The sequence below is a fragment of the Podarcis filfolensis genome (genome assembly GCF_964270895.1).
Source record: "Podarcis filfolensis genome assembly, chromosome: 2".
NCBI classification, from domain to species: domain Eukaryota; kingdom Metazoa; phylum Chordata; class Lepidosauria; order Squamata; family Lacertidae; genus Podarcis; species Podarcis filfolensis.
Genome location: NC_139605.1, coordinates 83,893,394 through 83,920,504, shown reverse-complemented (window position 1 = coordinate 83,920,504; position 27,111 = coordinate 83,893,394). Strand labels below are relative to the sequence as shown.

The following is a 27,111-nucleotide window of genomic DNA, read 5'->3' as shown; positions in this document are numbered from 1 at the left end:
AGTCTGGATTTTTTTTTTAAAAAGGAAATTAGTTCCCTCTAATTTTTCAGGAATTCCAGGTTTATTCTTACTTGTCTTCACCTATGTAATTCAGGCATTTCCAGAATCTGAGACTCTTCTGAAAGTGGAGGTATTTAAGTTTGGTTTCTCTTCAAGCACATATAATTGTCACAGTGACTTTTCTTGCATGGAAGAATAGTATGAGCGCTCTGATCAGTGACTTAAAGCTCTTGGTTCTGCAACTAATGGTGTTTACTTTGATCTAGTTAAAGTAAACTGCTTGCAAGGTGTTTGAGATGCTATCGCTGTACTCCCATGTGGCAAGGTCTTTGTATTGCAGCAGGATTCCTGCCTTTTGTGAGTTATCAATCAGTGCATAGCTTTCATCACTCAGTGCCAAGCAGGTCAAACAGAGGAGTTCACATCTGTGTCTTGCTGACCAGTGAGTGTTTTCTAATGGTCCTTTCACTGGTGATATATTGCCAAACAGGCCAGCAGCTCAGAACGGCAGTGGGGATTTATTGGGCTGAATCTCTTGTTGCCCATTGAAGTTTATGTGTGTATTGGCTTTGGGGCCACCTTGTTTCATAGTTCATGAAGGGCTATCCAGCAGGAGACAGTATCATTTCAACATAGATTTAATGGCCCAGTGACTAAAGGATTACATGTACATCTCTGTTCCCTACTTACCAGGGTCCAGTAGTTCTTCATTGGGATGTAATATGCATATATTCTGTCCAGTGTAGGAAATATGGACAGAATGTATTGATATGAGGTGCTAATTTTATTCCAGGTCCAAAGCCCAGAGTTTTGCACAGTGCAAACACACCTGTGGTTTAGATTCATACACACGCTACAGCAGGAGGGAAATTATAGGTCTTGAGGACATAGACAGGACAGTTATGCAAAACTAGGAAGTATCAGAAGATCCGTTGTCATTTCTTACCTGTTGGCAGATGTTATTCATGTTTTCAAGCTGGCTTCAAACTAGCATTAGAATTAATCATATTTTGATTTTGTTTTTCATCAAAATGACTTCATGTACCAGTTTGGGGTAAGCGATGCTTAGAATAGAATGCAGTCAAAGTTAAGGTATCCGCATCCCATTTGGGATGGAAAAAGGATTGGAGCAGCTAATTCCCTTTGATTCTTTAGCTTAAACTAGATTAAATTACTTTTGTTGCAGCTGCTGTTTGTATTTGTCTGTGTTTTGATTTGTGTGCCCACAGTGGGAACAGAATGGAACGGAGAAACGATGCACACAGAGCTGGAAAGAAAACAGGCTGCAGCTTCGTTATAAATGTGTACAATTGCTTGAAATAGATGGCAGGAACCAGAGACTGACAGTACTCAGGCCAGTGGTTCGGTTTAACTTTTCAGCTGGAAGGAGAATGGCACCAGGATGATGGCTGCTGCCCATAAACAAATTATTGAGGCTCAAACTGGCCATGACTTTAAACACATGGTTTTAAACTGTGCTCAGACTAGCCATGCCTCTCTGTTTGCAAAAAGGTCCTTATCAGGGCCATGAAGTGGTGAGAAGATGGCTTACTTCCTCTCCCATGCTGTTTTCCTGCCAAAAACAATACCCTCTGAAAATGCTCTTACCTATAACTTCTAAAAATGTGGGGAAATAACAGTTGGGGAGAAGGAAGTTATCAGCAGGAGAATGCCCCAAATTGTTAGCCCTCATCCCGTGCAACATCTTCCACTACTTTTTGCTTTTTTGTAGACAAGATGTGACCAGTCCAAGCACCTTCTTACATCATGTGCTTAAAGCCCCATCTAATTAGCTCTTGAGAGGGTAATTGCTTTCAACTCTGCCAGTCACAGAATGTATTTGTGTGCTAAAAACCACTAAGGTCCTTTAAGGAGGCAGCCTTTGAATTTCATGCAACTCCTATCCGGCTTCCCCATCTCTTTCCAAGCCTCTTCCTTAATGTAAAACCTTCTGTGTAACAACATAGGCAGTGCTTATATTCACCACTCCTCTTAGGTATATTACCCCTGCCACACCCTTCACTGGCCCTGCTTTGCATCCTCCTCAAGTATGTATGTCTGACTAGATTAGAACATATCCCTGATAATGCAGCTTGCTTGCCTGGATGGGAATAGAGAGGAATGTGCATAAAAGATAGTCTATTGTACAAAGGCAAGCTTGACATTTATTGTTCTGTTCACTTTGGTTTCTGGTCCTGCCCAGCATTGGCATATGCCCCCCTGAAGGTTGCCTAGAAGGGAATGTGATCTGACCTAGCATGTTGGAAAGCCACTTTGGTCAAGTCGTGTTCTGTTTTACCCTAAACCCTAATCAAGTACCAAAACTGCACCACTGCAGTCCTAATTCTGCTTCTGTTGAACATCTGAGGGCCAAACTAGATGTAACATTGCATGCATCTTTTCATTTAATATGTACATTTTAGAAATTAAAATATCACCTGAGGGGGGCTTTCTGTATATTTTCGGGATCATGGAAGGCAAGGATGTGAAATTTAACCTATTCCTCCACTGCATTCAATGATAACCATTTTGCTGAAGCTGCTATTTGCATTGGAAAGCAATTCTCCATTGGATCCAGGGTGACAGCCGGGGGGGGGGGAGTTCCCTCCCAATACAAATTGTGATCATTATCAACTAGCCTTTCCTATTTGCATTTTAAAAAAAATAATGTGCAGAGATGTCTAATTTGGCTCATTTGCTTTGAGGAGTTACATAAGGTGACACAACCACAACATTTTGCCCCCATGAGTTGGAGTGGCCCATGCAACGTTTCTTGTTAAGGTCTTTCAGATTGCAGATGTTCATGTTTTTATGATCTGTTGCTTTGCTAACTGTTGGTCTGCCTCACATTCAATTTTAATGAACAGCAAAGCAAGGAAAACTTTAAGAATGAGGGGGAGAAACAAGTGACCTTGCTTTATATTCAAATGCTTCCAATTAAGGGGTCTGTTATCTTACCCAAGATAACTGGAAAAGGATACTCAAAATACTACCTTGTGTAAATACAGCTATTGCCTGCATTATATCACCAGGAGTTCTCAACACATCTGGAACGAAAGTAGTTCCAGTAACATTAAAGCATCCTATTTTGGTTGGCACGCAGATGCTGTGGTATATGCCAGTCAGTAATGGGTTTTGGAAACAAGCTGCTCTAAAACTCTCCTGAACTATTCTCCTGGGAAATTATTCAATTAAATACAACTAAAATTAATGCTTGTGTGTTTTGTTTGAATAAAACAAAATAAGCAGCTGGAAAAGAAAATCCCTGGTGCATGTTGGAGAGCAAGGGCTCCAGTTAATATTCATGGATTCTGAGCTCAGTTCTTGCCCCACTACTCTTTCCACCAAGTACTCATTCTAAGTGATGATTATTGCTGTAACTGATGGTGCGTAGTTATTCTTTCTTCATTCTCTGGAATAATTTTGCAAATATAAATAATTTCTTTAGTTTCAGGGTAGAGAACCTGTGGCCTTCGATATGTTACTGTACTTCAGTTCCCATCACTCCTGACCATTGACTATACTAGCCAGGGTTGATGGGAGGTGGAGGTTTTTAAGCAGAGGTTGGATGGCCATCTGTCATGGATGCTTTAGCTGAGATGTAGTTGAACAAAATGTTCAGGGCAATATTCGTTCATTCATTCATTCATTTGTAGATTTGTATACCAAAAATCCTAGGGTGGTTCACAACATAAAAATACAAAAGGAGAACACAAAGTACATAATGGAAACAAGAACAAAAACAAAAACAAATGAACAACCCCCTTTCCACAAACATTTTATTATTTGCTAAATTTAGTAAATAGTCAGATGGAGAATAAAATCAAGGAGACATTCAAAAGAGGAAATGTTGTAGTAACAGGTGACTTCAGTTACCCTCACACAGACTGAGTGCATATGTGCTCCAGTCATGAAGAAAAGATAAAATTTCAAGATACCCTAAATGACTGTGCCCTAGAATAGTTGGTCACGGAGGCTACCAGAAGGGCAATAACCCTGAGCTTAATCTTAAGCAGTTCTTGGGATCTGGTGCATGATTAAATGTTGTTGAGCAGACTGGGAATAGGGACCATAGTGCTATCAAATTCAATATATATGTAAATGGACAGTTGCCAAGAAAACCTAACACACACTTTTGACTTGAAAAGAGGAAACTTAGCCATTACCAAGATGTTCTACCCCTCCACTGTCAGAGACAGTATGCCTCTGAATACCAGTTGCTGGGAATCACAATGGGGGAGAGAGCTGTTGCACTCATGTTGGATGCTGAGCCAGGTGGGCCTTTGGCCTAATCTAGCAAGGTCGTTCTCATGATGTCAAGGCCATTGCCTCTAAGCATTTGCTGAGGAAAGCAAAGTTTATATCAGCACAACTTGCTTCCGTTTGTTATTATTTGAGACTAGCTCTTGTGTAAAGGGCTGCTTATAGATTGCTTCCTCTTAGACATTTATGAAACTTTCCCATTATTTGGGCATAGATGAGAATTTATGGCTTTCATTTGCTTTGGGTTTTAAATTTTTCTTTGGGCTTTAGCTTCCATTTGGTGCTCAGTATTAAAGCACTCTGCTTCGCATGTGCACATTGGCCACAATCTTTTTCATCACTGGCATGATACACAATGTTTGCTTTCTTCTGTTGAGCATAGTGTTGCGTTGTTTTGAAGTGTGTAGCCTGGTGTTTTGCGTGATTCATTTCCTTGGCATTTCACTCTAAGGTGCTCCCTTGGATGGTGGCAGTGGCTATGGAGACTGGGTTGCCTCCAGATTGAGCTTCATCATACTGTAATGTTCTTGGTATGATATGAAATGTTCTGGGCTTCAGGTTTTGAGATGTTTTTCTTCAACCCGGTTCCAGTATACATACATTTGCCATGTCCCATGACTAATTTTGTGGTGTATATTTTACAGATATACATTACTCTGTTGATATAGATCTATTTGGAGAAGCTGGGTTTTACACGGTGTACCTCCAGAATAAATATAAGGGATTTGAGCGAGGAAGCTACTGGGAGGCTTCCAGGCACCCTGATTCCAGCTAGCCAATGCCATCCATGCAGAGGCTGGCTGCATTGTCACTCATTGGTTTGCCAGCCAATTGTGTACTCCATCATAACCAAAATGGTAGGTGTGGGGTGTTCTTCTCTTGCCACTATACTAGTACAATGAACCCCTGGTACTAATGTAGTCTTAATCTCTTTCACATGCTCATCTGTTTCTCAGTCCACATCACCCAGACCTGCAATTTGTCTATATTAGGATGGGGAACCTGCTGAACTACAGTGCCCAACAGCCCTCCAGCCAGGATGGTCAAGATTGAAGGGAGATTTGGTCAAACAATATGTGGATGGTCAAAGGTTTCCCACACCTGCCTCTATACATACTCTCTGCTTGTCTCATGTGATCTTTTTGTCTCTCAGGTATCTCTCCCTCAGTCTTGCCTCCCTCTGTGCAGATTCACATCTCTAACTGCCTGACTTTTAAAAATATTTTTCCCCATTGTTTTCCATCACAGATGGCATCTTCTTGCTCTTCCAGGACATTTATTCATTTCTTTTTATAATTTATAGTCCCTTCTTCATGAAACAGAGGCAGTTTCTAATAATGAGAATAATGCACTTTAGCCACACAACAAAAATCAAATCAGTCCATTAGAATTGGCTAACATTACAGGTGAGAGGAAGGAAATCTGTGACAGTTTTCTCAAACAAGAATATCCTAGTTCCTCACCAGACCTGCTACTATGTACCTGCTTGTCACCAGTGCCCATCTTCTTCTACTTCTGCTGCCACCTCCCGCAGCTCAGTATGCATAGCAGCAAATCATATGCGGGACCTAGATGCAGCTGTTCCTCCACAGCTGCTGCCATCTCCAGATGGAGAAAACTTAAAGGGTTCTGCAGAAGCAATGAGAGGCTCACCCAACCCTGATACAGCATGCCAGCCAGATGGTAGAAGGACATGTTGAACATGGTCCTCCTCCTCCTCCATACAGAACTCCAGAAGAGTGACTAATTTCACTCCCCCCCCCAATGTTATGTCAAAGGGTGGTTTCTGAGGTTCTAGGGCAATAACTTTTACCTGCAGGAGGTGGCAGCAGCAGTAGAAGAAGAAGAAGATGGGAACAGTGGCATTCTTTGCTTCGGTTACCTGTTATGTCTAGTGCTGAGGGCGCTGCCTTGCCCTGCCTTTGTCCACCATCATTCCTTCCCTTTGGAACAATGTGTGTTTGCCTGCACTTAAATCATAGGCGCCATCTCTCTGGGTGCCTGGGCTCCCACAAAATGTTAGTTATGTGTGCCCGTGGGTGCCCAGCCTTCACCTCTGCCTCCTCCGCAGCTGCCACTGCACACTGGGTGCCACCGCTACTGCCTTACCTCTTGCACTCTTGCACAGCCACTGGACCTGGGCTTCTGCCTCTGCCACAAGGCCCTGATCCAGTCCCCACCACGGTACAGGCCCCGGTCCAGTCACCACCATGACGCTAGAGTGCAAGAGGTAAGGCAGTGGCCGTGGCACCTGGTGTGCAGTGGCAGCCTGGCGTCACGCTGTAACATCATCAAGTTCGAATAAAAGCCTGGCTTGGAACCTCACACATGGAAGAAAGGCTGGGTGGAACTGAAATAAAGGAAATCCTGCTCTCCTGTAGTCTTATTAATCTGTAGCTAAGATGCGATTGTACCTAGCACTGCTGCTAAATCCATTCCCCTCTTAATTTTGCAAGTGCAGTTTGTATTTGGCTTACTCAGTGGGCAGGAACTGTGAAGCCTGTTCTTTAAGGCAGCTGCCAAATCCAAGTAAGGCTTTTACATATTTTAAATAAATCAGAAAATCAATTAGTACAAATACGAGGAGGTTATATGGCAAGCAGCCTGCTTTTCTTCTGAGTGCTATAGGAATCCCGCCATGCTTGGGACTCTGTGTGTGGTTCAGAAGTATAAAAACTCTCAAGCCTCTTGGGAGAGGGCACACCTGAGTAGCATACAGACAGAAACTCTGATTCAGGATGGGATGTAACCAAGTAAATCTTCCTTCTCCCGTGGGGGTGGAGAGAAGGAGCATTTTACTTGCTACAGAACAAAAATGTTATTTACTTAAGCTGAGCAGTTTCCAGTTTTCCTTCTTCATTGCCCATCTGCCCTGAATTTCACAGAGTTCTCTTTCCTTCTCTACCCATTTCCCCCTCCAAATTCTTTCCTGGTGAATTCATGTTAAAGAAGAGTGATGGCAGGGAAGGCTGTTTATTTTCCTTTTTCTTAACATTTTGTAATGTCCTGGGTTCCTGATCGGTGCCTCACACAGACTGCATATTTTGGGCTCATAAAGATTAGGGACTTCCAGGCTTGGTCTACCTGGAAACCACAGTGGCGCCTTGCCATGAATGACAGCTTTCCTATACAATGTATAGTATACATGGAACACTTCAGGAATTCAGTACACTTCACATAATCTCAGCAGTCCTTGCTACACCCCTGTAAGGTACAGCAGTATTTCCCCTCTCTATTACTGATGGTAGGGCTTAACACCGAGAAGAATGTTAGCTTGCCCAAGATTATCTAGTGAATTTGTGGATGAGGTTAGCAGGCAACTCACAGCTCACACTCTTGGCTACTGAAATACAATAAAGTACAATATCATTTGTAAGGTTGGTATTCCAAATGTAAACCATCCCCATAGATGTAACTGTTTATAAAGTGAAGTGTTTATAATGTACAAACTACAGGGGTGGTTTAAGCAATGAGGCCTTGAAAGTACTGTGGTTGCTCAAGAAAATGCTGTACAATTCCTCTTTTTTATTGAATGTAAATGGACTCAAAGTGGGGCATGGTCAATTTATACACTTGGCAGTTGTTCTTTCTGGAAACAGTTTTCTGCTTTGTGCTCCAGAAGCCAGAAAAACATAATTCAAAGACAGTGACACTATTTTTTGTTTTAAAAACTACTTTAATGTGACTGTGTAACTTGTGAAAGTCCTCAGTTTTGAATTTTCATCGGTCGAACTGAGCAAAGGTACTAGTAGAAACTTTTTCTCATAAATTACTTCTTAACCTACCACCTGTCAGTTGGCCTCACCCCTGCCACACTGACTGTATATGTGAAGACGGGATTGAATTTACTAAAACGTTGACCTAATATCCAAGAGCAGGAGGCTTGCAACTGGAAGACAACATGTTGAAACTTCACTCGGATGTTGGCAGCTTGCTAATTTTTGTACTGCTTAATAATTTTCCTTGTTTTTTCACTCTGAATCCACTGCGAGGTCTGTGATGGAAACCACCCACTGTAAGGAGCTGTTTTATACAGAGTCACCCTTGTGAACCTGATGAGTTTTCAGTGGATGTATGGCATCCTTAGGAGATGCTTTGCTCTGCCGTTATCTATGATCTCTTCACCTGGATATGCCATCTCTGAAGAAACTGGAATGTTAACCTCTTTCTATACATATTTTTATGTTCTTATGCTTCTCAGTGCAAGTGGGACCTGTGCTAAGTGTGGAGTCCCAGGCAGCTGTTCCTTCTTTCCCCTCTCATTTCACTTTATCCCTCTTCCCTACAATGTTCCATTCTGCCCCCTGCCTTCCTTCAGCAGTCAGCCAGCATTCTGTGTCCACTGAACATGCTCAGTCTCTCCCACTCCCCTGCACCCCCCATTTTGGGGGAATACATGTGAATCCAGATTTGGAGAGTGGAGTTTGCTATTCACATATATCAATACCTGCACCTTGAATCTCAGCTGGAAACAAATAAGCAAGTAATGTTTTTTTAAATGCCAGAGTGCAGTTAGCGCTTGCTTATAGTCATGATGTCATTATTTGTGCTGAAAAATGGAATATTGGTGAGAAGAAGCACAACTGTAAGAGAGATATTCTATAAGGAAGCTGTTTAAACAGGATCATGCTTCAGTTTTTATTCTCAATTATAACTGAGCCTTAGAAATTGTATTTATACCAATATGCAAAGGTGCAAATATTTTCCATTTGCAGGTTTGGACAAAATCTGTGGGGCAATAGAGTGCAGTGCAAGTAGCATGAGGGCTGAATGTGTGGGGCCAGTTTCTAATCTCTGGTCATTTGCAGATAGCTTTGGGGTGATCCTTGCCCATTGCAAAAGTGGAGGTTCTGTGCAGCCACTCCAAACAGCCCAGATAAAATTTTCACCCTTCTTCTGGTCTAAATTTATAAAGCATTTTGTTCTAACTACTAACCATGGGCCAAGGAACAGATGTGTCTGCACATTCTTAATCCGTTATGCTAGCTAAGTGCAGCATCTACATGGGCTACACCTACCGTGATGCTTTTGGGTGGCTTCTGCTTGGCTTCTGTCACATTTAAAACAGCCATCTGTCTAACCTTCCTCAGAGGGCTGCCATGCCAATAAGTTAGATCGAAGCTGCAGAGCTCTTGGTTGCTGGAAGGGTGCCATAAAATGATAACATTGCATTTGTTTGGGTGTGATGGTGGAAAACCTGGATATTAATACTATATAACGATATCTCTTTTTTAATAGAAATCATCGACGATATCACCAATTTAGTAGAAAATACCGACAACAAGCTGCGCAACCAAACCAAGCGTGTAATGACAGTGGACAGAAAATCATCTTCTTGTGGTAAGATATGGTTTGACTTAAAAGTCTACTTTTTAAATAATTTTTTTTAAAAAATAGCTGCCATTTTGTAGCTTCTAATTATTGGCCTGAAGCAGTCTAAATAATTTTTCACTGTCATCTTGTAATGGTTAATGGCAGTTAATTAAGCACAGTTTAAGCAGCTACTGCTTTTGAGAAAGAGAGTGAGGAGAGAAAAGAAGACATGATAGAAGAGGAGTAAAATTAGTATCCTCATATAGAGAAGGGGAGTTATTTGTAGAAGTGATTCCATTTGGTAAAATGTCTGTGCCTACAGATACCCTACAAAGCAGAGAGTTCTCTTATGTGAAGGCCACCAATGTTGCAATTTGTGTTTCTACTATTGCACTTTCCATATTGTCAAACATAATAAACCAGGCATAGGTAAACTCCGGCCTGCCAGATGTTTGGGACTACAATTCCCATCATCCCTGACCACTGGTTGTGTTAGCTAGGGATGATGGGAATTATAGTCCCAAACATCTGGAGGGCCGGAGTTTGCCTATGCCTGTACTAAACTATGTTGCCAGTTAAGCCACGTGTGTACATAATTTTAAATCTTTATTTTCTTGGCACATGATAGGTATAGGATATTTTGCACCATTTCGTTTCCATATAATACATTGGTTTAGTGCAGGGTTTCCCAAACTTGGGCCCCAAGCTGTTTTTGCACTACAATTCCCATCATCCATGACCACTGGGATGATGGGAATTGTAGTGCAAAAACAGCTTGGGGCCCAAGTTTGGAAACCCTGGTTTAGTGCAAAACAGTATGAAACACTGGTCGGGCTGATAAAACACAACTGAATACTCTTCTACGATTCCTTGATGTTTCAGATAACTGCATGTGTTAAATTTCAAAAGACTTAGATGTAAAACCAGTTGTGTGGGGCAGGGGAATCCTTGATCTTTATTGTTGAGTTTTGTGTTCACAGTGCACTTAATTTATTGAATGTCTTAATACTGAATGTCTCTTAAATGACTTAAGCAAAAAAGAAGGAAGGCCATCAAGTTAGACTCTTCAACTGCACTTAGAAAGAATAATCCTGTGTTTGTTAGAAGTATTTGTATCCCTCCTTCTGTCTGGCAGAAAAGACTTCAATGCCACGGACAGTAAATGGAAATTAATATTTAATAAACATAATATACTTGGTTAAGATAGTGGTGGTTCATGATGGCTCTGCGGGGAGGAGGGGATGATGATGGAAAATGTCTGATCTCCTGGCTTTAGATGTTGCTATAAATGTTGTCGTTGTTATTTATTAGCAACTTTACCATGGTACCGGGAACGGGGGGAGCTTCAGAAGCATACAGTTTGTGCTAGCATTATTAGCATTAACATCTTAGGCCTGCTGGCACTCAGCCATTTGATATTAAACCCCTACAGATTGCTGTGTAGTTGAGTTCTGAATCTGAAAGCAAGGATTTGCACCCGTATCTAGTCATGAAATCATATAGTGTAGGCTAGTGATACTTTTTCCCCATCATCAAGCAGATGGCAGTTGCTTTTCAGATTGATTCGATTTTACCTAGCAACCTGGCTCTATGAAATGCTAAGAGTCAGAAAAGAAAGGTATATTTCATCTGATATTTCCAAAGACAATTAAAGATGACTTAGTCTATCCTCCACGCTTTCCCCTCTTTCCCCGCCAGTTCTTCCAGCTCACTAGAAATGCATATGAATGGTAAGATATAGGAATGGGTTGTATTAAAACCTCCCATTTTCTTCTGTTCCACAAGGTGGCATCGCAGCGAGATGTCTCTTTGCTTTTAGTTTTTATGGTGTCTTTAGGGGAGAACAAAAATCATGGCTTTAATTTCTATCACCTAAATCGGTATGCACTGCGCTGTATTAACTTCTCACAGGAATATTATTTTTTTACGGTGTTCCTCAGACTTTGCTGCAAACTTTAAATAAATCTGCGGGGTTTTTAAAATGTGGATGACATCCTAAAAGAATGTCCCTAGAAAGTAGGAGTATGCCCCCAGCTCTCACCTTATTCATCATTCTGGAGCAGTACCCACATTCTTTGGCTATTTTTCTCAGAAAGTCAATTGGCTTGATAAATTCAGGGCTGCAAGTAATCAGGTTTGTTCAGCTGATGCAAAGTATATATATTTTGACGAGTGAAAGTTCCATCCGCTTTATTTTTAGTATTGCGGGGAGCTTAGTTCAGTGTGACATGAAGTCAGCCTTTCCTGTGGCCGGTTTGCCAGAAGATTGTGCCAGCGTTCTTTCCAATAACTGCACGGACAATTGCCTTGGGTCTGAACCAAAAGATGATTTCCCTGAAAAAACTTTTTCCCCTGGTTTATGAGCTGTTCCATTTTTCTCTTTGCTCCTTTTCATGTTCCCTAAGCCCAGCTATCTGGGTATTTGGAATCACTTTCCACAATGTTGCTACCATTTGGTTTGTGATGTTGGCAGATCTTATTCCACGAAGTGTGTGTGACACCTCATACCGATAGCAGAGCAATGGACCAAGTTTGGAGAAGGGGCATAAAAACATAGTAGCTTCTTTTTGTAAGATTGGAGGTGGGTTCTTATTTCAGCTGCTATTTACATAATAAAAATGTGCATTAATTTCATTTATGAAGTTAAGATCGGTCTAATTTGGCCCTGAGACATAGAGATAACTTGTCTGGATGGTGGCCAACAGTGGCCTTTGGCTGCAGTGGGGCCCTGTAACTGCTGAGTTGTCATTTATTTCAGATTCAGACACTGGGACCTCTGCGCTCATATATCATCCCCTTATGCCTGTCAAAATGTTTGTGCTTTTTGAGGACTTCAACTGCTGTGGCATGTTAATCAGAAGCTCAGATAATTGTGCCCAGCATGCTATGATTTGCAGAGTTCAAGACCCTAAGCAGCAGTGGACGCTCACAAGACAGCATCGTTTCATACATATTTTTTTCTTCTTTATATCTTGTCAAGAGCATCACAGATCCTAATATGCTCGCCTCCTACCACCATCAGATGCGCTCTCTCCTTTTCCCATTCTCCTCTGGTGAAGTGGAGTAACGGATAAGTTGCTTGACTTGCCAAGGTCACCCAAACAGTCCCATGGCATGGCTATCATTAAACCTGTATCTCTGGAATTCTATCCCAATGCTTTAATCACTGAGCAACCTCTTTGTCACTTGGCAGAAGTCCATGGTGAAAGCATTCAGAAAGAAATAGTCTGGACAGTAAAATCCTTCCAACTCCCACAGTCTCCCCAAAGAAAAATAAACCCCGAGCTTAGTTAATATTTTGTCTCGTTAGGCTTCCAAGAGCAGAAATCTAAAAATTTAGAGTGATAAGACGCAGGATTGTGAGCTACTCTGGTAGGCAGTTTGGATCTGATACTCATAATTATATCCTTGTTATTTACTCTTTCTTGAAACTCAGAAGAGGATTTGGCATGTCTAGTGAGAAAATGCTGTTGTGTGTCGTCGTCCCCCCCCAGCCTTTCACCTTAAAGCAATGGGTAAGGGGAGTCTAGCATGCCTATGCAGGCTGGGTGAGCGGAAGAGGCCAGCAACACCTAGTTAATTACATTTGCATATGCAGCTGTTCAAATAGAGCCTCTCTGGTGCCTGCTCTCACCTCGTGGGGGATTTGGAGCAGCTGTTGCTAGACCCGGCAATCTGGCTCTGCCATTGGAGGGCTGGGGTGCGTCCCCGGGACGCCCCCTCAACCATCTATCATTTCAAAGGCCAAGTAATTAGTTATATTTGAATACAAAGAGGGGAAACCTGGCATTGTGTGAACATCCAGGGGCAGCTGCTTATAGTTTGGTTTCCAAGGATACGTGTCCAGGAGTTAAATCACTGCTTGATATTTCTGGAAAAAGTGCAGAAATGTGATAATCAGAATTTGATGCCTGCTGTTTATTTTATAGCACATCCTGCAAGTCGGAGGAGGCTTCCCTGTGATTTTAGGTGGTTGTTGAATTTTCCTTTAAAAACAGAGAAAAAAATACAATTGGCTATCGTGCTGAGGTTCTGTTGAGATCATGACTTAGTTTGTTTTGTTTTGTGGGAGCTGGGTGAAAATCATATGTGGCCCACTTTCCTGATTCTGCATGCATTTTTCTGAAGCTCTTTAATTCCCTTCACCAGAAAGACGGGCATTTCAAAAGCAGATGCTAGGCAGCAGAAATATAGGGTGCAGATACTGGAAGGATGGTGGAAAGCTCCAGGATAAAGACTTTCCCCACTTATAAGGGCAATCTTAAGGTGCACGTCAGCCTCCAAAGTAGAGATGATAAGGGTTCATAGTATTTCATTCCTAAAAGCAAGGACATCCAGGGTGCTTTTTCTGGGTTAAAGATACCTTGGTTAACATACCTTGTTCCACCTGAAAGATTTCGCATATCCAACCAGGCAGTCTATTGCTGTTGCTCCTTTTCCTTTCCCGTCTCCTTCTTTGTTTTCATATCTGAAACAAAACTGAGAGGAGCAGTGCAGACATCATTCCCTCCACCACGTGAAACCATGTGCGATGTGAACTGGCCCTTCCTCATGAGTGCCTGATCACATGCAGGACTGATCTGTAGCATTTCTGAACCTCAGGAAAATGGCGGGACAGTCACATAAACCAATAGTTTGTGCAGTTGGCCGTTCATGCTGAGGGCCTGTTTGTGTAGTAGAGGAGAGGGACCAGCTCATGTTTGCTCTTCATTGTGCAACTGCAACCCTACTGTTGGTTTATGATCTGGGGCCAAGGCATTGACCATTTTTTCAAGTAAATGAGGAGGCCAATCTTGAGGAAAGCATCTGAATCCACGGTGTTGTGTGGTGGATTTCACTGTCTCATTGCTGCCTTAGATGGTGTTCAGTTAACTCTATCCTCCCTTTGGAGTCCTCAAAAAGAAGGAAGGGTGGAATAAATGCCCCCCCCCCCGCTTTCACCAAAGAAATATAACTGCAAAGTAATTGATTGCCAAAACAGTGGTGAGTCACAGTGTGGATCTGTGATGCCTGTCCTGTAGATGTACATGGGACTGTAATGTTTGGAAATAAGGGACACCTATCATTTCCCTGTATTCATCCTGGTCTGTGGAGTCTGGGCCAGAGACCGCTTTGGTGCATATGCATTTCATGGAAAGTGTCATAAGCCACACAAATCCCTGGTTACTCGAAAGGTCTTCTCTGTTGCAGTTTTCAGTCTTCCCAGTCGTATTCCTTGATGGCTCAATATAACATTTGATGGCCTTTTCATATTTGCCTTTGAAATGCTCTCCAAATTTCTGCGGTCTCCATCTCCCTTCATTTCGAGGGTTCAGATTTGCTCCTTGTCTCTGCTCTCCGTGGATTCTCATCGTGGAGCAGGAGAGACTGCTTTAGGGTGGGTTTATTTACCTAATAAACTGGCTCTTGTATCGTCTAGGAAATGCTGACATTTTTGAAAGAGGAACTCCTAGTAACAGGCAAACAAAGGTCCAGCAGTTAGGTCTGGTGAAACAACGAAATGAAGGTCAGCGAATATTGCCCTCAGCCTCTTTCCCGGTGGCCATGACAGCAGCGGAGGTTTATTTGAAGATCCCAGACTCAGAGTCATTGCTTGCATTGTCACCCATCTGAGCGTTCGAGTCTGTGCCAACAGTTTGGGATATTAATGTATTCCACAGATCAGTGAAAAAAGGAATTCCTCTGCACGTCTTTCTTTTCTTTTCTTTTTTTTTTTGTTTTCCCTAATTTCCCCCCCTCTCACTCCTTTCCATACACTTTGTTTGCAGTGCCTTTGTCTGGCGGATGTTGCTGGGCATTTCTAATGAGAAAGCAAAGAATTGTGGAGAGGGAGGGGGAGGGGTGTGTTAGCACTTTTAAAACATAAGGTGAAAGTTTTTTACAAGCTAGTCAGGTGCATAGAAATTCGTATTCTGGTTGGGATTGTGAATGCAAATATACAGTAGAAAGCTCCCTTTCTGACACATAAATCTCATTGATTTGCTTCCTGGAGCAAGAAAGTACTTTAGGAAAAATTAAACACTGCTGCTCCACAGGATGCCATGCCTCAGTGCTTCTTTAGTATTCATCCGTGCTTCATTACCACAGCCACCTCTCAGCCCACCCTGAGCAGCTGCTAAAAGGGGCAAAATTACAGCAATTCATACTGCGGGTGACTTACTGCCAGGGAATAATTGGTTTCTGTTTGCAAGGGACATTATCACAGCGAAGCTTGGAAAACAGAAATTGTTTGCTGGTTTTGGGGAGGGGGGTGTTCAATGGAATGTATTTATCAAGATTTTCACAGGATTTGTAGAAAGGGCAGCTCAATGGAAAGAAAAGCTGTTGTTGTTCTTGCGAAGAGACAATTATCTAATAAAGAAATGGGTCAGGCAAAGGAATTTGCACAGGTTTCTTAAACGTATCTGTTTATGCGGCTTCCCTAGCAGGAATTGTACTTAATACTTAGATATTTTTTTAATATATTCTTTGATCCTTCATGGAAATGTTAATGAGACGAAATGGGCTAAAGAGCTCTCCAGACACTGCCTGGAGAGGGAGGAATGAAATGCAGACCCTCTGGAGGGCTTCTGACACACAAGAAGTCCCTTTGTTTCCTGTTTTACAAACCAGAGACATGTCTAAAATCAGCAGCAAAAGAGAGCAGGCTGAAGAGGCAGTGCCGAAGACTAGGCTTTCTATATTTTAAAGGGGGGGGGGAATTGTTTGTTGCTGGCTGTGAATGCCTTGGCGTGCTTGATGGGCAGTGTTCTGTGGCTGTTTGAAGTCCAGAATGAAGGTACTCAGAAGATGTGAGCAGGATGTGGTTAGGCCGTCTTTCACTTAGACTTAATTAAGAATCTTGCAGGCTTTGTCTCTTGGGGAGCCTGTTTCTGTGAATAGGGAGCTTGGCCCCAAAATTGTATATACCAGGCCCACTGCCTTTGTGTTGGGTTGCCAAACTGAAGACAGTAGCAAGTGCAGGCCCCATGTTGCTGGAGGTCATCCTCTTGTTCAGAGAAGTGAGCCCACATCCCCAAGAGAAAGCGAGAGGAGCTGAAGGGAGTCTTTCTTAGGAACCGGAGAGTAACCAACCTTTATATATGTGTGCGTGTGTGTGTATAAATAAAAAGCCAGTGGGAGGTAGAAGAGGTTTTGTAACACTTTCCAGTGGATGATTGTTTAGCCTTAAGGAAGGTCAGAGGCTAAACCACAAAGGGCAAACACTTTTCCTCAAGGAGTCAACACTGGGTCCATTTCTGTATGTGGGACTATATCTGGGGTTTCATACCCAGATATTAATGAGTCCAGGTATACAATTTATAACCTATGATGTTCCCTTCTAGAGGAGTCAGATTTATTATTAATACTTTAATGATTAACAAAAAAAATCATTGTTATTTTGGCTTTTCACAGGAGAAATCCTAGCACTTTGAGAGTGTTGTCCAAAGCTTAATGGCTGGCCTTCCATTTTCAGCAAAAACCTAAACTCCTGGTTATGGTTTTAGATAAGCCATAAGGTCAGGTCTTTCTATTCATTTGCATGAGAATTAATGCCTATAGAAGTGACATTTGCCTCTCAGTTCATCAGAGGTCTTGGTAGTTGTAACTGTGTTTAGGGGAGAGAAGTCGAACAGGTGAATAGTGAAGTGGCCTGGATAGGCACTTGAAGGACTCTCTATCCTCTATCCCATAGGCTGTGAACATGATTGGATGAGGTAGGTCAGGAGCAGCCGCTGTGTTCCCCTCCAGATGTTCTGACCACCCTGCGTCATTGGCAGTGCTGTCTGTGGTTGATGAGTTGCAGTCCATAACATCTAGAGGGACCAGGTTGGCTACCCTCGAGGTAGGGGTGATGTCTCTGCTAGAAAAGCAACTGAGAAGAAACTTGGACCATGCTCTTAACTTGCCATTCATGGGGCACAACGATAGAGAGAGTCTAACTCTGTGCATTCCTGCATGAGACTGGTAGTTTTAAATCTGTTTCATTCTGGCTTTAGGCCAGATTTGGGCCCAGAGACTTCTCTGCTTGTAGTGGACAGTCTCAGCTGTTGCTACTATACCTGCTGATGCCATTTGACAGTAGCATCCTTCTCAATCATATTGCGGAGTTGAGGTGATTCTGCTTCCTTTCTGACTGGTATAAGAGGGTATTACTAGCAGCTGTTCAGTCTATTTCCCCACCATTCTTGTTTCTGTTTTGGGGAGTGGAGATCCACTTGTGAATCAGCATCTAAAAGCTCTTGTGGTTAGATAAGGTGGAATAGACTTTAAGCAGAAGGCAGACAAGACTGAAGATGCAGTGCTTCCTTCCATTCATACTCACTTAGAAGATCAGATACCTAACCTAGAAATGTCCCTAGTGGCCATGGGTGCTTTTTTCACTTACACTCAGTATTAGCTGCTGCAACTCTTATTGGAAGGTAAGACCTTCCTGGTGCTGGGGCGGGGGGGTCATCACTCATACTTGAATTATCTTAAGAATTTGATTTGTATAATATGCTCTGTGTGAACATGCCTGGAAGCTTAGCTTATGCAAAACTTTACTTGTATGATGAGGTATGAGACACTACATGCATATTTAAAAATTCCACTGGTTACATGCTTGCTTTTTAAGAACAATTCATGGTGGTTATTTATGAAGCCCTGCATGGCTAAGTCACAGGTATCTCAATAAACACATGGCATATTAAAGTATTCCACGTGTTTGGATCTTAAGGAGAGTTTCCTACTCTGTATATTTCTTTTTCCAAAGAGAGGGAGGCATTTAGTGGAGGCGTTCGTATTGAGAAATTTTGTTCTTTCATAGCAATATTAAAAATAGAACATCGGGGGTTGGAGTTTCTAAGTTTACTCTCAAGCTGAGTTGCTGTAGCCCTTCATTCTCTCTGCTGATACTTGTGCACACAGAAAAGAGAAAAATATTTGCACATGGATTAACATTTTCTAGAACTTATTGCCATTTGTAGGGCAGGGAGAAAACAACAGGATTAGGCAGAGATTCGAATTAACGTACAGTCATTTTGGATTCTGGTTTATGAGGTGAATTCATAGGTTTAATTTGCTGCCATGCAGTTTCCACAAGGAGTTGCATTTGGAATGAGTTGCAGTTAAAGTTCTTTAAAGTCAGACTTCTGATTAACTGAGGCAACCCTAGTTAAAACTAAGGGTGAGTGCCCAAAACAAAATCCCTTATACTTTATAGCAGCCTCCCTCAACCTTGGGTCCCCAGATGTTGTTGGACTACAACTCCCATCATTCCTAGCTAGCAGGACCAGTGATCAGGAATGATGGCAGTTGTAGTTGAGGGTTGAGAGAGGCTGCTTTATAGGTATTGGAGTATGACTTGGGACCTTGGGGTTCATTATTACTACTACTACTACTACTACTACTACTACTACTTCTAATGTTTTTCAAAGTTTTAATACATACATGTCCTACATATTTTCTTCCATCCATTCTTGTTGAATCCATATGAGCATCTTTCTGTCCTCAGTTACTGCAGAGTAGAGCAAATCCTTCTTTAAGGATTTTTCAATGCAGAACTGAGATTGGCTTTGCTTAAATTGTACGAGTAATAGCAGCTTCCTACTTTAGGGTTTGGTTGCTTACATCTCACTGTGTTTAAATCCCTTCCCCTCATAAACTAGCTCTTTCAGCATCACTGAACAAGGTGGTTCAGTGGATTAAATGTTGGACACCGGAAGCCCTTCGGCAAGTCACTACCTCTTGGCCTTCTTTCTCTATATCTGCAAAAAGGGGATAACCCACGAGTGGATGTTCGTGAATGAATGAGGTATGGAAAGTTCAGTTGCAAGTTTAAATAATCAGTTTGCACTCTTGTGGCTGTTTTATAACAACTATATGATCTACTTGTGGAAGCCTTTTGCTTATCTTTTGTTGTTGATCAGGCAAGGCTCCCTTTTTGGACTCCTGCAGCGCTTGTCCTTAGCAGTTTGCACCAAAGGACTGAGGAAGTAGCTTAGGGTTGGTTGTTTAGGTTTCCTCTCAGTAACTTTATCTGAGCACTTTCTGTTCCTATCTACTTTCTCATGGATAATCTCCTTTCATTTTGTTGAACTCTTCCTGTAAAACAGTTTCTGCTGAATAGCACATGAGTAGTGGGCTATTTTCACATCATGCTATGCTTCAAGCTTCCTTCTGTGCATGTAAACCTATAAAGAGACTCATTAGTTATTCAGCCACAGGTAATTCTCATGCACGCTTAACACACCAAAGAGAAAAGTGTGTGTAAGGAAGGAAGTAGGCTGAGAGGAAAGGGGCAACACTCTTCCCTTATTTTCTCTCTTAACTGAATTTGATAACCAAAGCTACTGAGGACTGTTGAAAATTACAAAATCAGGAAAGGGAGGAGAATATTTGGGCTCCAGTTTGTGGCTGATAATGTTCAAGACTGAATTATAAGGAGGAAAGAACTGGGAAAATCAGACAGTGTAACTTGGTGTCAAGACAGCCGCAGAGTTTTCTCTAAGCACCCATTCTTGCCAGGGCATGTATGTGTGTCTTTAGTGGGCATGATCTATCAGAGTGACTTAGCCAGAGATGCATCTGCATTTTTGAAAAAGCTGTTTTTGCAGCAGCTAGCGGTGAAGCTTTCTTTTGCACAAATAAGTGTGTTCCTTTCCACCTGCCATACCATTGGTAGAAGAGTATTGGAAGCTTCTGTAAAGGTTCTTGATAGCAGATTATCCAAATGCAGTTGATGAATGTTCACTGTCAGGAGCAGGAGATTTGGAGTCTGCATTTCCCAGGGTCTAATCATCTCATAGGGCAGCTGAGTGTGACTCCTTCCCCAATAATCTACTTAACTCAGTAGTTTTCCCCTCCTGTTGCCTCACAAGGAGAAAGAGGCTCCTAGGCTGTTTGCATGATAAGTAGCTTCAGACTCTCCAAGCCTTTGAAGGGAAAGCTGAGAGTTAATTGTGGCAGCTTGAACTAATGGTTTCCCATGTTTACTGGTAGGTTAAGTGAGAAAGAGAGCTTGAAAAACACCCTTCATTTAAGTGCAGTAATGGGCCTTATAGTGAATTTCAAGAGACAACATGTTAATAACTATTCTCTGATCTGGGGGAAAGTGTTCGCCATGTTCTAAGGCTGATGGATTTGCAGGAAGAGTATGAATAAGTACATCAGGGTTTTCTCTTGGGGGAAATTAACTGGGAGATACTCTTGTTTAACTTTTTAAACATCTGCATAACCTCTGTGGAGAGTTACCAGCAAGCTGAGTGACCTTTAGGTGGTAATTGATCATGTCTCACAAAAGTCCAACTCACTGCATGTAAAAATGCCTACCTGTGTATGTAGGAGATACACATACCCACAGGACTCATTTTACAGGTAAACCAAATATATGCTACTCCATAACTATTGTACAATTCTGTGCTTTAGGTTTGTGCTGTTCATTTAAGTTTAGAATCATGGTTAGAAGCGTTGTATTTGCCGTCAAATGGTAAAATAATTCCTGCATTTTCATGCGAAAAACAGCCAAAGAAGTGTTAATATCTTCAGCAGATTTATTAGACTGCACATAATCACGATGTCTGAAAACTTTACATAGAACTTAAATGCTTAAAAATCATCCCAGTTTCCAGGAACGTTACAGGATGGTGCACCCTGGGCCACATCATAATATACAGAACTAGCACTGGTTTGAGTTACTTAGGTATTCTGGAAACCAATTTAAGGTGAATTATTTCGAGACACTCCATTCAGGTGTGCAACATGAGCATGGAGCAATTCTGGCAGTAGACTTGTAACAGCTGTTACAAGCTGTTAGGCAACTGTGATCAAATTTGCAAGCTTAAAGGAATGATGCAAGCAACTGCGGCTGAGTGTATCATTTGTATCCCTTTTTTCTAATAAAATTGTGGTGTGTTCTTGGAGTCCCAGATGTCTCTAAATTGCATTGTTACCCAGTTTATAGATTGGTGATTCCTTAACATGGATTGATGATCTAGTAACAGGTCACAGGAGGCTTGTGGTGCTACCGCCAAAGTTTCAGCAATGAGCCTTGAAGACAAGCAAAGCAAAAGGTGCTAATGGGGCTTCACTTTAGAAAGTTAGGCACGTATTGGTGGTTCTCCAGTAGGGCTGCAGGGGTGCGACACAGAGTAGGATATATTTGGTCTTAAGTCATCTACCTGTAAAATGAGTCAGAGAGGTGTGAGATCATACTCGTGATGTGAGCTGGGAAGGGGTGACAGAGGGACCCCATTTTTTGTTTTATGGTATGAGGACAACATGCCAGCAATGTCTGATGCAATTAAAACTTAATAAAGATAAGGTGCGAGCTCATATTGGCTAGATTGAGCTCTATGGCTCTTGAAGCCAAGTTGGCATGATCTGTGCATTCTTTCAGCCCTGATGAAATGAAAAGTGAAGGAATGCTGCATGAAACAAATCAGTTTGGATACTTCAGCAAAATCTCACATCCCAGTCTGTTTGATTCTCATTGCCAAGTATTCAGTCAGAGATGCTGGAGTCTCTTGCCTCTCTTGCATTAGGCTTGTGTTGGAACTGATGGACAAGGGTTCACCAATAGTCGCAGGACTGGAAAAGAAATGTATATCCTCCTAGCTATAGGACGGCTCGAGTTGCTTGAGGATTTAGGAATGTAAATACTGAAGGTTAGATGATGCACTTGTGTTCTCTTGCTTTATATAATACCTTAGCTTCTGTCTTGAAGAGTGAATATCAGGCAGAGCATAAACTCAAAGTGTGTGTGTTAGTGGAATTTTTAATATATTATTTAATATCTGCATTTCCCATGGGATGTGTGCATTAATCCATCACACAAAAATCTGTTTGCTTCATAGGTTTGTTCTCTTCAAGATGAAAAATTATGTAGCTGGAATTTTTCATGCTTAATTTCTTAAAAACTGATTTATGATGGCAGTGGAGCTAAGAGTTTTTCATTTGTGATAACAGGGCTATGATGGAAATAGAGAATATGAGCCTGGGGACTGGGTAACCCATACTGAAATGTTTATTGCTGTCTTTGAAATGCAACATATTAGGATGAAGATGTGTCTTGGTAAAAGAGAACAGAGCAGTACCAGGCCTAGGGGATATTTTTAGTCTTCCAATAACCGAATGCATTAAAGAGAAATCACTTTCATTGTCATACTGTGATCAAGAATGCAGAAGTATTCCAGGGACCACAAGGCCCATAAGGATCTAATATTTTCAATATACCCTTCTATTTGGGTATAGACCTTTTTTGCATTAACATGGAAAAAACCCAGCCAGTGTATTTCTCCCAAAATATCCTTTCTTTTTGTTGTGCTGATGTAGTCGCCTGAGTCAGGGCTCACTTTTTCTTTTGCTGGAATGTCTACTTGCCTGCTCGTATGTTGTGCACGAAGACGGCAATAATTCTAGAGAAAATGTCTATTCTGTAAAAGGTAAAGGGACCCCTGACCGTTAGATCCAGTCACAGACAACTCTGAGGTTGCGACGCTCATCTCGCTTTACTGGCCGAGGGAGCCAGCGTACAGCTTCCGGGTCATGTGGCCAGCATGACTAAGCTGCTTCTGGCAAACCAGAGCAGCGCACAGAAGCACCGTTTACCTTCCCGCCAGAGCGGTACCTATTTATCTACTTGCACTTTGGCATGCTTTCGAACCACTAGGTTGGTAGGAGCTGGGACCGAACAACGGGAGGTCACCCCATCATGGGGATTCGAACTGCTGACCTTCTGATCGGCAAGCCCTAGACTCTGTGGTTTAACCCACAGCTTATGCTACATTTGTGGGTGGATGGTTTTTTTGTTGGTGTGGGGGGGAATAGAGACCAGGTTGCAGTAGCTTGGTTGAGAACATGCTCAAGTGGCTGTTGCTGAACTCACAACTGGAGGTACTCACTGTTCCAATTTGAGCAATTGTTGTGGCTCAGGAAAGGGCTTCCATGACGGCAAAATCATGTTACAGTCCCAGTGTCAGGGTGCTAGTTAATACAAGCAGCCCTTGCATCTTCCTGGCTGCTATTTCAGCATGCTTCTGCATTACTGAGGGTAGGGAGGTAACCAAGCTGTGCATCTCTTTAGTTATTGTCTTATCTCACTATAGAACATTTTTGTAAGAAAAAGGTAATCATGCTGCAGCAGTTTGCCTCTTGGCGGCCATGTGAACTGCAGCACAATGAGAGCAGGTGGAATGAGTGAGAAAATCGTCACAGTGAGCAAACGAGCAGGCAGCTGAGTGGCCCAAGTGGTCTTTCCCTGCTCCCCTGTCACTGCCACCACCCACCTGCTTGCTTCTTAGCTCGTTCACATGCACAAGCAACAAGCTGAGGAAAGCCCAGGGTCCTAGCAGGGAACCTGGCTGAGCGAATGAGCAGGCGAGCCATCAGGCCTTCCTGTGCTTCCTGTTGCTGCAGCCTTTTGTCTGCCATCACTGTCAAGAGGCACACTTCTTCCTCTTCATTCCTCTGTGAGGGGTGGCCAAGGAGGAAATGAGATTGTCTTAGAATTGTAGAGTTGGAAGGGATCCCTGAGGATCCTCTAGTCCAACCTCCTGCAATGCAGGAATCTCAACTAAAGCATCCATGACAGATGGCCATTCAGCCTCTGCTTAAAAACCTCCAAGGAAGGAGAGTTCACCACCTTCCAAGAGACTCTTCCCAATGTTTAGCTGGAATCTTTTGAAGATGGAAACAAATATGCTCATCTCAGGTCCACAAGGACTGTTCTCAAATATTATAGACAGAGGCTCTGAGATTACACTTTTGGTCAACTAATATCCTTATTTGCTCACAGCTTCCCCCATTTCATAGCCAGAGTGGGAGCTCCTTATGTTTTTGGAGCTGCAGACTGTGGGCTATAGGCATTTGAAATTACTCTTTTCCCACAACGCTATACAGAGGCAGTTTGTATCCTGCGAGTAACTTTTTTGCTTATGCTTTTTATTTATATGTTTGTCACTGAATCATGTCTGTTGTCTCTGTTTAGTTTCATTTTATTTTCAAGCTAACAGGGCTCTATCAAGTAGTCGTTATGAACACACCTGAGTGTTTGTAAGGGTAGAGGTATGATTGGAAATACCATAGAGAGACAAACTAATATCTTTTGACTGGACTGCTACATGAAATGGAAATGTTTCAAAATATGCTCAAAGCAAGCAATCCTCTGATTGGAAAGGTTTGCTCTAAATGGAGGGTTTGAAGCAACTCTTCTTTCTGGAAAGAAAATAGGCCGTCTTTGAAATTCCACTTGGAAATAGCGATGCATATTATCTGGCATTGATTTCTCTTTTAGAAAAGTAGCAACAGATTATATATATATATGATGGAACCAGAAATGGAGGTCTAACAATGATAGATGAGGGGAAACACTTATCTCATTTCCTCTCATTCAGTTGGGTTATGCATGTGGTTTGGGACCATAAACTCTAGGGATTATTTCATCATAGAGACAATAAACATTTTGGACTGAAAACTCAGTACACACTTTTTCTGACTGAGTTTGACATGCAGGAATTCTCATGGACTTCTGCTTTTTATTTTCTCTTCTTCTCATTGCTTTGTCAGCCAGTCTCAGTGAAAAAGAAAAGAGTGTTTCTTACCAACTGTTGGATTGGGCTGTGAAGATTTTGAAACTGTTGTATCTGCACACATTTATTTCTGATTGGCATTCCTGTAGAGTGATTATAGCTTTAATCATTTTTAATCTTTCATACTGGAATGGTGATAATAAATAAATGCATAAAACAATCTCAGGTGTTTCCATGATTAAAGGATGCAGCTTGCCTTGTTTGATCTTGGAGGAGCTGTTGGGGTCAACGGTTCATACAATAAAGTTGATGGTGGCCTTGGAGGAAGATGTTATTAAATCAAAGGTGCAGGTTGTAATCCTTCTGGGCAGACTCTGTCTTGCCCTTGGGATGTCTACAGGGCCTAGAAGAATGAGAGTTTTAAAATGTGCACAGGAGTTGATTTAGAACTGTTGTTTACAATACAGCCTGAGTTGGAAACTGCATCTATTTTATCAAAGTATTATAAATCGCTTAAAGTATTTTTTTTTTTTTAATAATATTTATTAAAGTTTCAAAAAAGTTACAAAAATGAGAAAGAAAAAGAGAGGGGGAAAAAAAGAATACAAAATACAGAAAAATAAAAACAATTAAAAACATTTCCCTCTTTCCATGTCTTGTCTTTCATTTACTTATTTCCCTGACCTCCTCACACCTTCCTTTTTTGTATTCTAGTTCAATTAAATATTTCAGCAAATCCTTTCCAGCTTGGTTTTTATCCTAATCCAATCTTCTTTATCCTAATAATTTATCTTAATATACTGTAATTTTACATCCTCTTCTTTCACCAATTAGGCATCCATTTTTACTTTATTTAATCTTACTTCTCCTTAAAACTGATATATTTAAACTTAATCTCTTAAGACATTTCCCCTAGGGTCATAAAAATTTCATTCCACGGTTTTTCCAACTCTCATCAATTTTTTTTTTTAAAATCTCCATATATACATTTTAAACTCCGAGTTTTCTTCCACCGTCCCCCCTCCCCGGTCTCGGCCCCTGCCGTCAGTTCCATCAACCTCCAACAGTCCATCAACCTGGAGATCTTATGTCCGAGGCTCTTAACTCTTCTTCATGTCCTATCTGCTGATCTTCTTGATAATCTTTGGTGCTAAAAAGCAGATCTCGGGGGAGCTCCAACCCATCGATGCTCATATTCCTTCTTAACAGGTCTGCCAGATTTCCATAGTTAAGGCTAGGGCCCATAAGGTATTCCAAATCTTGTTTCACAATTCTTCCAAGTCCAATGGCCCCAAAAGCTCCAATCACCTCTTGGCTCAAATTCATATCCCAAAAGTCATTTGATCCCCGCATAAGGGAGTCTCTCCACCTTTCATTTTCCAGATCAGGCCAGATTCCCATCTTCAATGGCTGGCTTCTCCTAATTACAGTCATATAAGGCCTCATCTTGTAATCCTCCATTTGCCTCTGTAGGGTTAAGGCTCCCCCTTGCATTGCTTTATACTCCACAACAACAACTTTCTCCTTCTCTAATTCATCAATATGTTCAATTAAGAAAGATTCCTGTGCCGGGTTCTTGTCGACTTCTATGCTGATGCCCACTTCTGTTCCCAAAATATCAATACTGGTAGCCATGGCATCCATCTGTTTATGCAGCTTTCCCAGCAGATAAAATGTCCTATTCAGTACAAACACTACTTCTTCCTTAACCGACATTCTTGAGATGTTCAAGGTCAAGGCTAGTTTCTCACAGTCTTTATCTTTATCTTAAAGCCAATATCCCAGCTGCACTCTTCTAACAATGTCCCAAAACTCCCTCTAGAGGGAAACAGTCTCCATTTGTCAATCCTTTCCAGCACAGTTCCAAAAGTAAAATAGTAACAGTTCCAATTACCTTTCCTTCTTTTTTAAACGCAGAAGCGGACAGTAGAAACAATGTTAAGTCTTGACAGCTAGCTGTCAAATTTATCCTGTTTACTGTCAATGGACTTTTTGCAGACCGTTCCCAGGTTCAGAGACGTGGTGCTTCGATTTTTTATTTTCCAAC

General features: G+C 41.8%; 1 protein-coding gene across 1 annotated transcript in view; it reads left to right on the top strand.

The window, feature by feature from the left end:
- Positions 1–27,111, top strand: part of STX8 (syntaxin 8) — a 75,795-nt gene that overhangs the window by 43,394 nt on the left and 5,290 nt on the right. The window contains exon 7 of the mRNA XM_083597806.1: positions 9,502–9,603. Within this exon, the coding sequence (XP_083453932.1) occupies positions 9,502–9,603 (102 nt within the window). The remainder of the gene's footprint in view (positions 1–9,501; positions 9,604–27,111) is intronic.